Raw genomic sequence first — 17,707 nt, forward strand, 5'->3', positions numbered from 1 at the left:
TCAAGTTTGTTTTATCTAGAGAGAAAAGCAATCGGGTTAGTCTACGGAGAACTGTGTGTCCCGACTTTTAGCTAGTATCTAGTCGTTAAAAGGAAAATGAATAATTATTTCTAAGAATTATAGCTACCTGTATACATATTACACCCAGTACGTTTAATTATTAATAAGTTCTTCAATTAGAGTGATAGTCTTGGTTAAAAAGTCACACTGAGGAATATCCCTGCACAGTATTCCCACACTGCCTGCATACCTAAAATAATTAATATTTATGATCAAAATTAAAGGGGTTTTCTGGAACTAAAACATTGACAGTCAACCCTTAGAATAGGCCGCAATTACTGGAAAGTTGGAGTCTTTGAATAAACGGTGAAAAAGCCACAGTATTTCCAGGCTCCCTGCAACTGGATGGTTCTGCTGATTGTCGTGAGTCCCCTGCTGATTGATCAAACATTGATCAAATGAAAAATAACCTTCAATTTTACATAAAGATATGAAAAATTATATATCCCTTGACTAAGTTCTCACATTTTCCATATAAAGTAGAATCAATACATGAATGTATTTATCTGGATTAAGGCTACTTTCACACTAGCGTCGGAATCTCCCCATCGCAATAAGTCGGGTAGAGATTCCGACGCTAGCGTTTGATGCACTGCACAACGGGTGCAGCAGATGCATTTCTCCGGCGCATCTGCTGCCCCATTGTAAGGTCCGGGGAGGTGGGGCGGAGTTCCGGCGGCGCATGCGTGGTCGGAAAAAGCGGTCCGTCAGGAGCAAAAAACGTTACATGTAACGTTTTTTGCTCCCGGCGGTCCGCTACAACACAGCGCAACCGTCGCATGACAGTTGCGACGTGTGGCAAAGCGTCGCAATGCGTCGCTAATGTTAATCTATGGGGCAAAAACGCATCCTGCAAACAACTTTGCAGGATGCGTTTTTTGCCATAAACGACGCATTGCGACATCTGGCAAAAAACGCCAGTGTGAAAGTTGCCTTAATGACCACGTATACAGTCATGGCCGAGTGTTGGCACCCTTGAAATTATTGCAGAAAATGAAGTATTTCTCCCAGAAAATTATTGCAATTACACATGTTTTGTTATACACATATTTATTTCCTTTTTCTGTATTGGGGCAACACTAAAAACAGAAAAAAAGGCAAATTGTACATAATTTCCCATTGTTCCCCAAAAGTGGGCAGGACAAAATTGTTGGCACCCTCAACTTAATCCCTTTACGAACTTAGATGTATCAATACGTCCAGGTCGATTGGTACTTAATGACCTAGTAATATGGATACGTAATGGCGATTTTGTGCACACAGAAGCTGTGCAATCACCATTGCTGCCGGTTGTCAGCTGATTCTGACAGCTGAAACCCGGCTCTCAGTGCCAGGAGTGATCGCAGAATTAGGCTCTGTGCACACGTTGCAGAATTGCCGTGAGTATATCGCATGCGGAATTGGCATGCGTATTCCTGCTAAACACTAGCATTTTGCAAGCGTAATTAGCTTGCAGAATGATAGCGTTTTCCAAGTGATCTGTAGCATCGCTTGGAAAACTGATTGACAGGTTGGTCACACTTGTCAAACATAGGTGATATTCTCACCTTCCGGTGTCCTCGCTCCTGCGCAGTTTTCCCGCTCCTCGCGATGTTCCGGTCCCAGTAATGCTTTGCGGCATGACCCCAGATGACATAGTGGTCTCATGAGACCGCACGTCATCACAGGTCATTTTCGCAAAGCATCCTTGGGAACGCGAGCGTCGCGAGGAGCGGGAAAGCTGTGCGGGATGCCGGAAGGTGAGATTATCAATGCATTCCTATGTGTGCGGAATTGCTGCGATTCCGCACTTTAATGAACATGCTGCATTTTTTTCCGGAATGCGATTCCGCTGCGGAAAAAAACGCAGCATGTGCACAAAAAATGCGGATTGCATTCTAATAATAGGATGCTTAATGTATGTGTTTTTTTCGTGCTTTTATCGTGTTTTTATAGCGAAAAAACGCAAAAATTCCTAAACGTGTGCACATAGCCTTAGCAAGCAGGCAGAGGGAAGAAAGCCTCTCTGTCCTTGGATCGGCGTCTCCGCGATGTCATCATGGGGGTTCGATTGTGGCCATGATGACCCGATGTCGTCATGATGTCATGCGGGTCACCAGGCACTAGCAAGTTAGTTACATGATGCGCAGTACAACTGCAATCAGACTGCAGAAAGTGCAAATCCCATACTGGGACGAAGTAAAAAATTAAGAATAAATGAAAAAAAGTTGAAAAAAAATATTTTTAAAAAATCACAAAATAAAGAAGAAAAAAAATATTGTACCCATAATTAACCCCTTAACACTGGCCAATACGCCTTTTAACGGCTGCAGTTAAGGGTACTTATTCCTCAGCTCCTCTTTTTAACGGCACTGAGAAATAAGGTTAAACCGTCCCCCAGCGTCAGAAAATCTCTGGGTCTCGGCTACCTTTTTAACCATATACTTATTCGCCCGGCCCCTACTTCCCCAGTCCCTCTAACAGGAGCTCTATGGAACATTTGCTCTGTCTGCAACACAGTTTCATACATCCATGATCTTTTCATTACTAACAAACTTTCCTTCCTCAACATCACCAAAACCTGGCTCAAGCCTTCTGACAGCATCTCCAGCTGCAATTTTTTATAGGGATTCCACATTTCCCACACCCATCCCACCCTAACAGCTGGTTTTCTCTTGTCACATAACTGCTCCTTCACCCAAATACCACTGCCACCCTCCTTTACTCTCCCTTCTTTTGAGGTGCACTGTATGCGCATCTACTCCCACTCCAACCTCCAAATGGCCAAAATTTACCGCCTGCCAGAGCCAGCCACCACGTTCTTCGGCCACTTCACCAACTGGCTACTTAATTTCCTTTCCACTATCATCCCCACTATCATCATGGGTAACTTCAACAATACCCATTGACACTTCCCACTTAACTGTCTCTAAGTTTCTGTCTCTTACTTCCTGCTTTGGCCTTGTTCAATGGTCCTCCGTATCCACTCTCAAAGATGGCCACATGTTGGACCTCATCTTCACCAACCTCTGTTACCTATCTAACCTCTGTAACTCACCTCTCCCTCTTCCTTCTCCTCTCCAGGTCCACAGTCCCCACTCCACAAACTTGCACACCCTTGCAGAAATCTCAAACACCCCGACCTACACTCACTCTCTGAATCCCTTCTCCCTCTCAAAGACATAAGTTCTTTACACAAAGAAGATGCTGTTGTCACTTTATATAACACCACAACAGCTCTCACATCGGTTGCCCCCTCACACATACCAAAGATCAAACAATCAACAGGCAACACTGGCACACTAGCCTGATTAAAGAACTGAGGCGGGATTTCATGGTTGCTGAGCAGAGATGGATCCCATTGCAATGAGGAATTAATCTACTTTCAAGTCAAGGCTCAATGCAGCAAAACAAACATACTTCATCTCTCATATCCTCCCTGTCCCACCACCTAAAACAGCTATTCAACACTTTCAATTCTCTAATTTGTCCACCAGCACCTCCTCCCTCTTCTCTCCTCTCAACTGAAGAATTTGCATTCTTAAAGCAGGAGATTGACAACATCAGGCAAAGCTTTTTCCTAAAGTCCTCACAGACCCTCCTCATAACTACTCTTCTGCTCTCCTCCAAAACCAGCTTCTCCACCATTATGGAAGATCAATTTTCCTCTTTACTCGCCAAATCAGATCTCACAACCTGTAAACTTGACCCAATCCCATCCCAGCTGATCCTAAAACTCACCACAGTCTTCATCCCAACCCTAACTCATCTCTTCAACCTGTCAGTAACAACTGGTGTGTTCCCCTCATGCTAGTGAGGATAGCGTACCACGTGATCCCTTGGACATAATAGTGACGTCATGTAGGGTGGCGAGGTGCGGGTTCTTCACATGTGGTGGCAGCTGTGGGATTCTACATGATCTCTCTGGTGCCATCCTTCACACTCACCCATACTGTATCTAGGAAAGTTAGATAACACACTCTGCAATGTGTATAGGATGGTAATTAAAAGCAGAAAATTTGTAACATTGCCCTATTGTAAATCCAGTCTCTTATGTTTTAATATCAGGACATCTGCCATGTCCATATCTTTGTTTAAAGGGAAGGTGCCACCAGTTTTCTCGTATTTTGTTTTTTTGTGAAATTAAGCTTAAAATAGTAATTAAAATGTATTAATGCAATGTTTGTACTGTTTGCAAACATTTCTATATGAAAAATATTATATATTTTTCTACAAATATACATATTTACCACTAGGGGGAGCATTTTCCGTTTTAGACCTCAAGCAGCTATAGTAAGATTTAGCAGCTCTGCCCCAGGGATATTAGACCACCCAAAAGGGGAGGGAAATGGTGATGTCAGCAGTTACTGCCCCAACAGTAAGAATGAAGAGCAGCATCACAGGGCAGCACCATTTTGTGTGTGACTGCCCTGTGACCTGCTATCACCAGCAACTCAGCCGTTATTTGCTCATTTTGCAAGTGTGTGAGAAAATCTCACCATACGGATGCCATACGGATGTCACACGGACGCCAAACGGATCATTGGATGCGAGAAAATCGCATCCTCGCACTGCACACGGATCACTGTTTTGGTAACATTTGTGCGATTCTCGTCCATCAAAAACGGACCGTTTTTTTATACGTTGTGTGTGTCCCCGGCCTAAGAGTGACTGATGGGAGAGAAAGAGACGTGAAGTATGATGAGTGAGACACATATGGAGTGTGATGGGGAGATACACATTGAGGCTGTGTGCACACGTTCAGGATTTTTCGCATTTTTTTGCGTTTGTTCGCTATAAAAATGTGATAAAAACAATTTAAAAATGCATACATATGCATCCCATCATTTATAATGCATTCTGCAATTTTTGTGCATATGTTGCGTTTTTTCTGGGGGAAAAACGCATCGCAGTAAAAAACGCAACATGTTCTGCGCATGTCGTGTCTCCTCCTTTGATGTGGGCTCCGGCGCTGAGCCCACATCAAAGTCACGACATGTCGGCTGTTTTGTACAGCTGACATGTGCGCGCAATAGCGGCAGGTGAAATCGCAATTCACCCGCCGCTATTAACCTGTTAAATGCCGCTGTCAAATGCTGACAGCGGCATTTAACTACTGCTTCCAGCCGCACGGCCAGAAATGGGCGTATCGTCCACCCCCGTCACATGATCAGGGGTTGGCGATGCGTCAGGATGGTCACCATAGAGGTCCTTGAGACCTCTATAGCTACTGATGCCGGCCTGCTGTGAGCGCCTCCCTGTGGTCGGCGCTCATAGTAAGCCTGTAATTCAGCTACGGAGCAGCAATCTGATGATCGCTGCTATGTAGCTGAGCCGATCGAGTTGTGCCAGCTTCTAGTTTCCCATGGAGGCTATTGAAGCATGGCAAATGTAAAAAAAAATGTTTTTAAAAATATGAAAAAAAAAAAAAAATTAAAGTTTAAATCACCCCCCTTTTGCCCCATCAAAAATAAAACAACAACAAAAATCAAACCTACACATATTTAGTATTGCCGCGTTCAGAATCGCCCAATCTGTCAATAGAAAAAAACATGACTGACATGTGCCCGCAATAGCGGCAGGTGAGATCGCGATTCAACCGTTCCTCTGTATTTTCCGTCCGGCGGAAACAGCTGTTTTGACGGATCCTGCAAAAAACGGATGAAACGTGTGGCCATCCGGCGCTAATACAACTCAATGAGAAAATAACGGATCCGGCGAAAAAAAAACTGATCTGACAGAAAAAAAAGTAAATTGTGGAAAAAAACGGATCTGGCGTGAAAAAACGGATCAGGCGGAAAAAACTGATCTGGCAGAAAAAAAAGGAACTTGTGGGAAAAAAACGGATCCGGCGGAAAAAAACGGATTAGGCGGGAAAAAAAGGATCCGATGGAAAAAAAACTGATCTGGCAGAAAAAAAAGGAAATTGTGGAAAAAAACGGATAAGGCGGAAAAAAATGGATAAGGCGTAAAAAAAAGGATAAGGCGGAAAAAAGGATCCGATGGAAAAAAAACTGATCTGGCAGAAAAAAAAGGAAATTGTGGAAAAAAACGGATCCGGCGGGAAAAAACGGAACTGGCAGATAAAAAAAAGAACTTGTGGAAAAAAATGGATCCGGCGGGAAAAAACGGATCTGGCGGGAAAAACGGATCAGGCGGGAAAAAAAGGATCCGATGGAAAATAAACTGATCTGGCAGAAAAAAAAGGAAATTGTGGAAAAAAACAGATCAGGCGGGAAAAAAAGGATCCGATGGAAAAAAAAAACTGATCTGGCAGAAGAAAAAGGAAATTGTGGAAAAAAACTGATCCGGCGGAAAAAAACTGATCCGGCGGGAAAAGACGGATCAGGCGGGAAAAAAAGGATCCGATGGAAAATAAACTGATATGGCAGAAAAAAAAGGAAATTGTGGAAAAAAACAGATCAGGCGGGAAAAAAAGGATCCGATGGAAAAAAAAAACTGATCTGGCAGAAAAAAAAGGAAATTGTGGAAAAAAACTGATCCGGCGGAAAAAAACTGATCCGGCGGGAAAAGACGGATCAGGCGGGAAAAAAAGGATCCGATGGAAAAAAACTGATCTGGCAGAGAAAAAAGGAAATTGTGGAAAAAAACGGATCTGGCGGGAAAAAACAGATCAGGCGGGAAAAAAAAGGATCCGATGGAAAAAAAACTGATCTGACAGAAAAAAAAGGAAATTGTGGAAAAAAACGGATCAGGCGGGAAAAAAAGGATCCGATGGAAAAAAAACCTGATCTGGCAGAAAAAAAAGGAAATTGTGGAAAAAAACGGATCCGGCGGGAAAAAACGGATCCGGCGGGAATTAACGGATCCAGCAGGAAAAAATGGATCTGGCGTTAAAAAACGGAACCGGCGGAAAAAAACGGATCTGGCGGGAAAAAATGGATCCGGTGGAAAAAACGGATCTGGCGGAAAAAAACGGATTCTGCAAATGTGCTCGCAGGATGCGTTTTTTCCCCATAAACTTGTATTAGCGACAGATCGTGATGGATGGCCACACGTCGCGTGGTCGCGTCCGTCGTGCAACGGATCCGTCGTGTTTTGGCGGACCGTCGGCACGAAAAAACGTTCAAGTGAACTTTTTTTGTCCAGCGCGTCCGCCATTTTCTACCGCGCATGCGCTGCCAAAACTCCGCCCCCTCCTTCTAGACTTCAGAATGGGCAGTGGATGTGTTGAAAAACTGCATCCACTGCCCACGTCGGGCACAAATTTCACAACGTGCGTCGGTACGTCGGCCCGACGCATAGCGACGGACTCGTACCGACGCAAGTGTGAAGAAGGCCTTTGTGAGGGTTGAATTAAAAAAAAACAAAAAAAAAACGCGTGGGCGCCCATGCAATTTTCTGCGCCAGAGGGGGAAAGCCGACGGCCGGGGGCCAATATCTGTAGCCTGCTATGAATATCAGCCCGCAGCTGTCTGTATAGCCTTTACTGGCTATTAAAATAAGGGGACCCCAAAAAAAAAAATTGTGTGGGGTCCCCCTATATTTTATAGCCAGAAAGGCTACGCAGACAGCTGCAGGCTGATATTCATAGCCTAGAGAGGGGCCATGGATATTGCCCCCCCTCCCCCCCCCGGCTACAAATACCAGTCCGCAGCCGCCCCAGAAATGGCGCATCTGTAAGATGCGCCAATTCCGGCACTTAGCCCCTCTCTTCCCACTCTCGTGTAGCGGTGGGATATGGGGTAATGAAGGGTTAATGTCACCTTGCTATTGTAAGGTGACATTAAGCCGGGTTAATAACGGAGAGGCGTCAATAAGACGCCTATCCGTTATTAATCCAATACTAAGAAAGGGTTAAAAAAAAACACGCACACATTAGGAAAAAAGTATTTTAATATTCTTCATTTCACCATACTTACCATACTTCAGCGCCTGCAAAAAACGTAAAATAATAAACCGTATACTACCTATCCGCCGTAGTCCAATTAATATCGAGTGTCCCACGACGATCTCCCCTTATAGAACAGTGACATCGGGTGATGTCACTGCTCTATAGGATCCTCAGTGACACACTGACAGGAAACAATGGCTCCTGCAGTGCATCACTGAGAGGTTACCTTAGGCCAAGGTCTCACTTTATGGCAATTGCTGCCTGGGAAAATTTCTCATACACCAATGGCATAAAGTGAGACTAGGGACTTTTTTTTTTACAGCGGCGGAGGAATACAGTGGTGGAAGGATACCTTCCTACTGTCATTGTGTTGTGTTCCTGGAGCCCCTAGAGAGCAGTCGCATTATCTGATGCTGCTGCTCTCCACGGGAGATCATCGTGGGACACTCGTGGATATTGGTTGTTTGTTTTTTTAATATTTTTTTTACAGATGACACTGGCTTCGGGGAACAAAGTGACAAGTAATGGTGAGTATGAACTCTATGTTTAATGTACTGTATGTCTATATGTATGTAATGTATGAATGTATTGTATGTGGCATGTATGTAGCATGTATGTGGCATGTATGTGGCATGTATGTATGGAGTATGTATGGAGTATTTTTTTTTTTTCATTCAACACATTAGCCGGATGATGGGACTATTACTGTCCCATAATTGGCTAATGTGTCAATCACTGTCATTGTAGCAGGCATCGTCCGATGGGACTTGTAGTCCCATCGGACGATGCTTGCATACACGCATAGAGACCCCCCCACGCTGCACAGAGACCCCCCCACGCCGCACAGAGATCCCCCCCACGCCGCACAGAGACTCCCCCACGCCGCAGAGACCCCTCACCCCGCACAGAGACCTCCCCACGCCGCACAGAGACCCCCCACGCCGCGCAGAGACCCCCCCACGCCGCACAGAGACCCCCCCACGCTGCACAGAGACCTCCCCACGCCGCACAGAGACCCCCCACGCCGCACAGAGACCCCCCACGCCGCACAGAGACCCCCCACGCCCCACAGAGACCTCCCCACGCCGCACAGAGACCCCCCCACGCCACACAGAGACCTCCCCATGCCGCAGAGACCCCCCATGCCGCACAGAGACCCCCCACGCCGCACAGAGACCTCCCCACGCCGCACAGAGACCCCCCATGCCGCACAGAGACCCCCCACGCCGCACAGAGACCCCCCATGCCGCACAGAGACCCCCCCATGCCGCCCAGAGACCCCCCCACGCCGCACAGAGACCCCCCCACGCCGCACAGAGACCCCCCACGCCGCACAGAGACCCCCCATGCCGCACAGAGACCCCCCCACGCCGCCCAGAGACCCCCGACGCCACCCAGAGACCCCCCCACGCCGCACAGAGACCCCCCCACACCGCACAGAGACCCCCCACGCCGCACAGAGAGGGAGAGCGACACAGGGGGAGAGTGCAGTTTACCGGAGATCACTGGGACTCTGTGCAAGTGGGGAGGCGGAGACAGAGCAGGAGAAGCACACAGGGCAGCATGTGAGAGCAGAGGACGTCTGCCCAGAACCTGCAGTGCCTGGAGTACAGAGGAGCAGTCAGTGCTTCTGTCCTGCGATAGAGAGTAAGTGGAGCTCGGCAGGTAGCACTGGACTATAATAAAATGGCAGCTAGTCACACCTACAGCAGTGAGTTGTGCAGCCCACAGCGGCGTGCCCAGCTCACTGCTAATGCTGCTGCAATGTTACAGATAGGGTCCGAGCCGGTCTATTATCTCCTATGTCCATGGGGTGCCGTAATCTGACACTGATAGTGACGTGCTACTGCTGCAAAACCAAGATGTCAGCCCCCAGTGCATTCTTTCTACTCATATATCACACGAAATCTGTTTTACATGCATTCAAATCTGGGTTATAACAGCATGTTATGCTACATTACATTGATTAATTAATGATCTACAAACGCGGTACCTTCCCTTTAACCAATATGATCACATTGATGGAATTTCTCAGTACTGTCTGTTTGCTTAACAACCTCTGATTCTGTAACAGCTGACAGCTTCCTCTTGCTATAAGGCTTGCTTGTGCCATGCTGGATCCCTTCCATAGCCGTGCTTTTACCACTGATGAGTTCATGCAGAGCTACTTTGCCTAATAGCAAATTATTAGAAGATACTGCAGTGGAATAATAATTTAGCAAACAGATACAACAAAAGCCGTACTGGTGAGGATTGCATTTGAAACCAGTAAAGGAGAAGTTGTACCGTACTTTACAAGAGATTTTTAATTTTTTTGTAATGTGTAGGTAAGTAAATTAAACTGGTGAATTGTATTACACAGACTAGACAGATAACCACTGGGAGGAAGATTAAAAGCTGATTTGCATGAAAAAGTAGCAGTGTGTTTCAATGCACCAGTCGCATCACGCAGGGGGAAGTGACTACGTTTTCCTTTTTTGTTTTTCAAATTTGTTATGCTGTAGACATGTATTTAACTTTTAAATCAACAAATTGCGATATAAATATATAAAAGTCAGTAATCATATTCACAATGTAATTTACATTGCATAAACATTTTGTATTTCTAGAGTAACAATAGCAAAAATTTAGCAACTGCTTAAAGAGGACCTGTCAACAGGTCAACTGAGGCCCGTTTTAGCTCCTATTTTCTTCCTCCTGCTCCCCAGAGTATTCCATTTTGTGGTTTTTATTTTTGCTTTTATTTTTTTTTAAATCTGCCATATGGTTGCACAGATATCATCCTTTTTATTTGGCGCTAATTGTTATGGTTCTTACTAAGGAGGCATTGCTTACATAGTAGTATTACAGAGCAGCCGAAGGAAAGTCTTGTGAGCTACGCCCCCTTGGTAAAGACTATGAAAATCAGCACAAAATAAAAAGGGTCTCTGTTCACACTGGTATCATGGTTTCCATTTTTATAGGATCAGTGACAAATCTGTTTTGATCCATTTTCTAAAACAGATCCCGTTAACTAATATAATATTGCATCCCAGACTATACCATATAATACCAGTTTAAAAAAAATAAAATTTGAAATAAAACCTATGCAAATTGCCTCTTCTGAGAAAAAGAGGACTTAAACTCTATAGCGCCACCTGTTGAACGTAGCGATCCTACAAGTCACAATCAACCCTTTAACGAGTCGTGCAATATGACTTAGGATAAAAGCCAAATCAGTATCTCAATTCGCAGACACAGACTTCCAACGGGTGGCGCTATAGAGTTTAAGTGCTCTTTTTCTCAGAAGAGGCAATTTGCATATTTAATTTCCCAGAGGAGCATTGCACATCGAATAAGCCTCCTTATCTTGACAAGCCAGCTGTTATGTCACTCTCCATAAGGAGAAACGTTACCCCTCAGACCCAAATAAAACCTAGTAAGCATATAGATTTTATTTGAAACAGAGGCCTTCAAAAACTACAATACATATGCAAAGCCAATAGAGACTTACTACATAAATAAATATCTCTTTGATTATCAATATTTGACTTGTAGAGCCAATCAGTCCTGTGCTAATAAGGTTCTAGTGATTTTTATCATCCATTACAACCTCTTATTACCCCCAATACACATGCGTGTTCAGATGGTACAAGTTTATTACAGTACAGAAGATAACTTGTAATTTCTCAGAATTTTTACATGTGATCTTACACAATACAGATCAGTTAGGATTTATTTTAGAAATGTAAAATGCAGACCAGACCTGAATCATTTGAAAAAGGTTCCGCTAAATCTATACACAGATATACACAACTGTTTTGTACAAATTTTGATATTTAGTGGAATATTTCTGCCTCAATCATTTTCCCAAAGATAAGGGTAAAAAAAATAGAACAGGCAGTATCCGGGTTACTAGCAAGATAGGTTCTGTAGGTTTCTTCTTAACTTGAATTTGCATGCAAACTGAAATAGGTACAGGACCTGCAAATTGGTAATAAACCCAAAAACCTTATACGGACCTCTTTGCCCACCACTCCAGTTTCTCAGCTTCTCGCTGCCTACCATCGGATCCACTTCTTTATGCTATTACACGCCACATCTCCAGCTTCTTCACTTTAGGCCAGGACTTCCAGCTGTGTCCAGGCATCGGAGGTCAGTGCACATCGTAAAGATGCGGCACGCTTCTTGACATCACAACGCCGCAACCTCACAACACTCAGTGACCTGGATGCAGATGGAAGACCTGTCCTATAGTAAACATGCAGCGAGCGATGGCGGACAAACGTGGAACGGATTGCAGGGAGGCGGCTGGAGAGGTGAGAAATAAGGTAAGCATTTGTTGACGTTTTTCACATCTTACGTTCTTATCTACGAGTCATACGCAAGTCAGATGTTCGTAGCTCAGGGACTGCCTGTAGGCTGCAAATGTGCTACATTTATATGAGGCAAGGCAACAATGCTAGTTTCTACCCTACATACTGATAAGAAGCCTGTATAAACCGTTCCTTCAACATCGAATGGACAGCTGTGACATTGGATCTATAACATTCAGCAAGCAGCAATTTGCTTGCAATAGTATCTTCAATACATCTTTACAGACATTCTTAAAGGTCATACAAGTTATCAGTGCAATGACTGAGCTGCATACAAGTGCCCTTCTACAACCAAACACTGAAGTATAGGAAACTGCTTACAAGGAGACATTTAAGGTCAAATGAAGATGAACGGAAATTGTCAGCCAGTAATAAGAGTTATTTACCTGTCAGCTGACACTGACTGATCTTGTGTTCGGTGATATCACTCAGCGACTCAAACACCTGAAGGCAACTGTCACAGCTGTGAGCGGCTTCTTCCTCTAGTTCTTCCCCCTCCTCCTGCCTTTTCTTGCAATCTGTCGCTTCACCATCTTCAGATTTATCGTCTAGTTTACAGTTGGGATCTGAAAAACAAGAAAGGATGGACCTATGAAAACAATGCAAGAACTTCGAAAACAGTTTCTATATAAAAAATATATCTCTAAAAACGACTAAAATCAGGCATAAAAATAAAACTGATAGGAAAAACAAGTAATGCAAATCTGTAAATTAGTTCTTCTCCGGAAGGTTGAAAAACTGTCTTTATAGTGCCACCTATTGCAATGAACCTTACATCATGACTAGGGATTTTAGCCAAAAAAAAGAATCTCCTTCAAATAGCAAAGACACCTATCTGCAGAGAATTAAGTAAAGAGCAAGGTACTGGTTCCCTAGGTGAGAGCCTTTGACATTTCTGCTTGGACAAAGGCATGTTGCATACACTTTTACCAAGAGAGCAAAGCCTGGCTTCCAAAACCCTTGTGCCAGCTCATGTTCTAAACAAGGAAAAACGGTACCCCTAAGAAACCTACATCATACATAGGTGACAGTCAGTTGAGCAAATTTTAAAGTAAATCTGTCAGGGAGATCCACCTTTACTCCTCCCAAACCACATGTATGGGTAAATCCATCAACACCTGTTTATCTTCTATCTGTTGCTTTATTTCTGACAAATCAATGTCTTAATTCAAATGCAAATGAGGCGTTGGGTGCTATGCATGTAACAGAGCACTTCCCAAGTGTCTGCCTCTTGAGGCTATTTCCCCACCAAGCACCATCCCTTTTAGCTTGATTGATAGTTCACAGTTTGTGTGACAGGTGTAGGTCCCAGATGAGGAAACCACATCGATCTATATCCAACTCTTGGGCCTCATTCAGACGTCCATGAGGCACGGACGTGTTCTGAGTTTTCCTCGGATAGAACATACATCTATTACAATCTATGAGGCTGTTCACATATCTGTGATTTTGCGGACTAACTGGAGCTTAACCAGCCAGAACATGGTGAAGGAAGGTCTACGCTTCACCATTGACTGTTCATGGCAACATTTGCCCAAGCCCTTCATTTCTCTTAAAATGTCTTTCCTATACTCAGCTGAACATTGACATAAGCAGAAGAGGGGTCGGTTATCTTGTTACACCAGACTTTGTTGGTGCAGAGAAAGGCCTGTGCACCATATAATCACTTCTGGCAAAATGGCCTCCCCATTTGCGCCTCACTAACAACTGGGGAAACTTTGCCAGTGATGCCAGTCTCTCAGTATGAAAAGCGCTGGGCTAGGTAATCTCCTAGGAGGCAGCAGACATCTCTAGGAATTGAGCTTATTTTTACTCTTATCTACACAGATTCATTGCAATGTGCTCATCAGCTATACTGTATTTATTTTTTGTATGCGTACAATAAGCATTCCATCACTAACATCAAGATACAAGATGGAAAATGGGGAGCAATTCAAATGCAAAGTACATTAGAAAGTTTAATGTAAAGTTTAATATCCTCAGTGTCCTGGAAAATGAACGCAAATTTTCAGAAAGGAACATGCTTGGTATACATTTGTCATCAGTCAATAGCATGATTGATGCCTAAAGAAAATTGAAAGCAAGGTAATAAGATGAATGTCTACGACGGTAAAGCAGGCGGTGACCTGCTATAATGGTGATAATGGACAATTTCTCCTGAAAGAAATCATGCATATGTATAAGGTGAAAAGCTGTATGTATTCTTCCTTGGAAGCACTGACTCCATAGGAGAAGATCCTTGCACAGGAGCACACAGAGCTTTATGGCTGCACAGTAAGGAGCGGCACAGAATCAGTGCACTGGCCTCCGCAGTGCACTTTTATGAAGCGCAAGGCAGGGAGTTCACAAATTTACTAGGGTGATCATTCGTATACTGTCTTATGCACAAACAAATTAAAGGGTAATTCTTTTCCCCAATAAAACAAGTTATCCCGTAGGAGAAACCTTGCCGATTGCTGGGTGTGCGAACGCTGGGACCCCTAAAGATCCCTAGATCATTGATCTAGAAACCCTAGAACCGGTTTTTGCATCCCTGTCATTCATCCATTAATTTTTATTGGGACTGCTGTAAATAGCTCAGTCCAGATCATGGCTGTAACCAGCAATTCCTTAGAGAATGAATGAAGAGGAGGTTGTTCATGCGCACCTTCACTCCATCCAGGAGCCCAATCTCAGGATTGTTGGAGCGATTAGCTAGTTATTAGCTGACCTTGTTTTATTGGGAATAATCCTTTAATCTAGTGTTTACAAGTGTTATATCCAATAGCCAATGATATTTTTATAATGAGCTCTAAGACTCAAGATTACTCTTCTGAAAAAGACAAGAATTCTACTTTAAGTGCGGTTCCTTTGAAGTGTTGTCACATAGTTGGTAATACATAGGGTTTTAACTGCACATTGAAAAAAGTGTTCTGCTTCAACAGCATACTATGCATTAGATCCTACGTCCATTCTATGGCAGCAGGAGGTTTTTGTAGTGTGCAGTAGGAAACGTATGCCACATCATCAGAATGGTAAAAACTTAGTGCCATCTTTTCAGAATGGTAAAAACTTAGTGCCATCTTTTAACCTTAACTACTGTCTGCTAAGGACACTGTCTTCATAGATGGTACAAGAGGTAATGGATGCATCCTGAATACACAGCTACATACTAAAACTCAGAATGATGCTTATATTTTAATAAGACCATGGTATTCATCCAAACACATAGAAAATGGAGAAACGTTCACCTTGGAAATGAATCATACTTCTGAACAAACACCTATCTGCTTCACAATCCAAAGTCTATTTAGCACATCAAATAGCGTAAAACAGATTTGTTTGCTAAAAAAAGAACAGCTTTAACTGTTACAAATCAACAGCCAGCAGGTTTGCATCATTACACAAAAATTTTTTTAATGTTGATTTACTCTTTTCAAAGGGAAATTAAGGTTAAAGCATCGCTCCAGGTTTCCATTAGTAAATGTTTGTCAAAAACCTGATCCTCTAATTCAGTTTACGAGTGAGCATATTATAAGCATTATGCCGTTTTTCACAACAATCGGCTCACAAAGCACTGATGTACTAGTGAATTTATGATGGACAACATACAGCAGCCAATCAGAACTGCAGGGAGGAGGTAATTAGCAGCAGTCTGAACCAATGAGGAGATGGGAGGTGTGTTTTCAGATTACCGCAGACTCTCTACAGACGCTGTAACTAAGCTATAGTCACACACTACTAATGTTGTAATGAAACAAAGTTTGTGCAAAGCAAACAATCTCAAGTGTAGAAGAAAATAAATCTGCATCTGTTTAATGATGACTAGTTAGGGTAACATGAATCTCTATCTGAAGCAACATTCCTAGCAGAAGAATCCTACTTGGAAAAACATGCTCCTAACTTTCAAGCATGCATTTTACAATGAGAAATTGTAAGTTTCACATTCAGAAGAGCAAAAGACTTAACAGCATTATGGGATGCAGAACATGATCACACTTTTCAAGTAGTTCACAAAAGCTAAACCTTGACATTTTAAAAGCACATACGCAAAAATAATTGTATTAGGGTATGTGCCCACATTGCGGATTGGTGTGCGGATTTTTCCGCACTGTTTTTGCAAAATCCGCAGGTAAACAGCACTGGGGATTACCCGCGGATTTACTGCAGTTTTTATGCGGTTTATGTGCGGATTCCACCTGCAGTTTTACACCTGCGGATTCCTATTGAGGAGCAGGTGTAAACCGCTGCGGAATCCGCACAAAGAATTGACATGCTGTGGAAAAAACAAAACTGCGTTTCTGCGCGTTTATTTCCACATGTGCATTGCGGATTTTGTTTTCCATAAGTTTACATGGTACTATACAATGCGTTGAACACAGCTGCAGATCCGCAGCGTCAAATCTGCTGCGGATCTGCAGCAAAATCTGCAACATGTGCACATAGCCTTAGTGATAGAACAAAAAAAAAGCCCTTCCTCATTCCTCAGGTGTGCACCACTCCCTTTCCTCCTGGCTTCCTTCTTGCCAGGGGACGATGCACTTCTGATGACTGGCTGTGCCACTGGCCTGAACTGTCTGCTTCCCGATGCTATTGCTTTTTTCAGCACCTGAGAAGTGCCACTGAGCTTCTTTTGCAAGCTCTGCTACAAACAGCTTGTAAGCACTGCACTCCTTGTCTAGTAGTCTGGCCACCACCAATAATAGACTGCAGAAGAGGCAGGAGAAAAGTGTTGGCAGACGTAGGTGATTGCACTACCTTATACCTCCGTGGGGAACACAATTTGAGAAAAATATATATTATTAACCAACTGCCTGTGACTCCCCCCTGCATCTTTCTTAGGCCGAGTTCACATTAGCATTCGGGGACTTTGCGGGGGGTTGCGCACTTCCTCTGTTTAGCTCCACCTACTTCCGCACACTTCTGCATGCGTCCTGCGTACCTATTGTTTTGACGCGCTCGCCGTCCGCACAAAATACAACCTGTTGCATTCCCGAGTGGTCGGCGGCCACATCAAAACAACAAATCCACATACATCTGCATACATTCGCAGGTCCTGCATACCCAATGTTAAAGATAGGTACGCAGGACGCATGCAGAAGTGTGCAGAAGTAGGCGGAGCTCAATGGAGGATGTGTGCAGCCCTCCGAAAAGCCCCCAAACACTAATGTGAACTTAGCCTTAGTGAGTCCAATGGTCACTAGCAGTACTGAACATTACAAAAAATTAGCGATGGGAATCGGAAGGTTCTTACAGGGTTACCCAAACTATTTGTCAAAAAATTACAGTTGGTTCGGTGAAACAGTAAAATGCAAGATGCCAATTCAGATCTCTTTATTTAAAATTGTGTTCATGTCTTTAAAACATGAAGAAGAGAAGCACTAATTAACTCTGTGCCCCAGCAGTGTGATTAGGGCAATTCTTCATGCTACTGGTGTCACTGCAGAGGGCCTAAAGATGAGGGAAATGTATGCGCTCA

The 17,707-nt window shown here is 43.7% G+C and overlaps 1 protein-coding gene across 6 annotated transcripts in view; it reads right to left on the bottom strand.

Moving 5' to 3' along the window:
* The window catches only part of ZNF521 (zinc finger protein 521), a 527,781-nt gene that overhangs the window by 419,467 nt on the left and 90,607 nt on the right, over nt 1–17,707 (bottom strand). For all 6 annotated transcript variants that reach the window (XM_069731222.1, XM_069731224.1, XM_069731227.1 and 3 more), the window contains one exon: nt 12,636–12,815. In XM_069731222.1, the coding sequence (XP_069587323.1) occupies nt 12,636–12,815 (180 nt within the window). The remainder of the gene's footprint in view (nt 1–12,635; nt 12,816–17,707) is intronic.

The sequence above is a fragment of the Ranitomeya imitator genome, chromosome 6, assembly GCF_032444005.1.
Source record: "Ranitomeya imitator isolate aRanImi1 chromosome 6, aRanImi1.pri, whole genome shotgun sequence".
Classification (NCBI taxonomy): domain Eukaryota; kingdom Metazoa; phylum Chordata; class Amphibia; order Anura; family Dendrobatidae; genus Ranitomeya; species Ranitomeya imitator.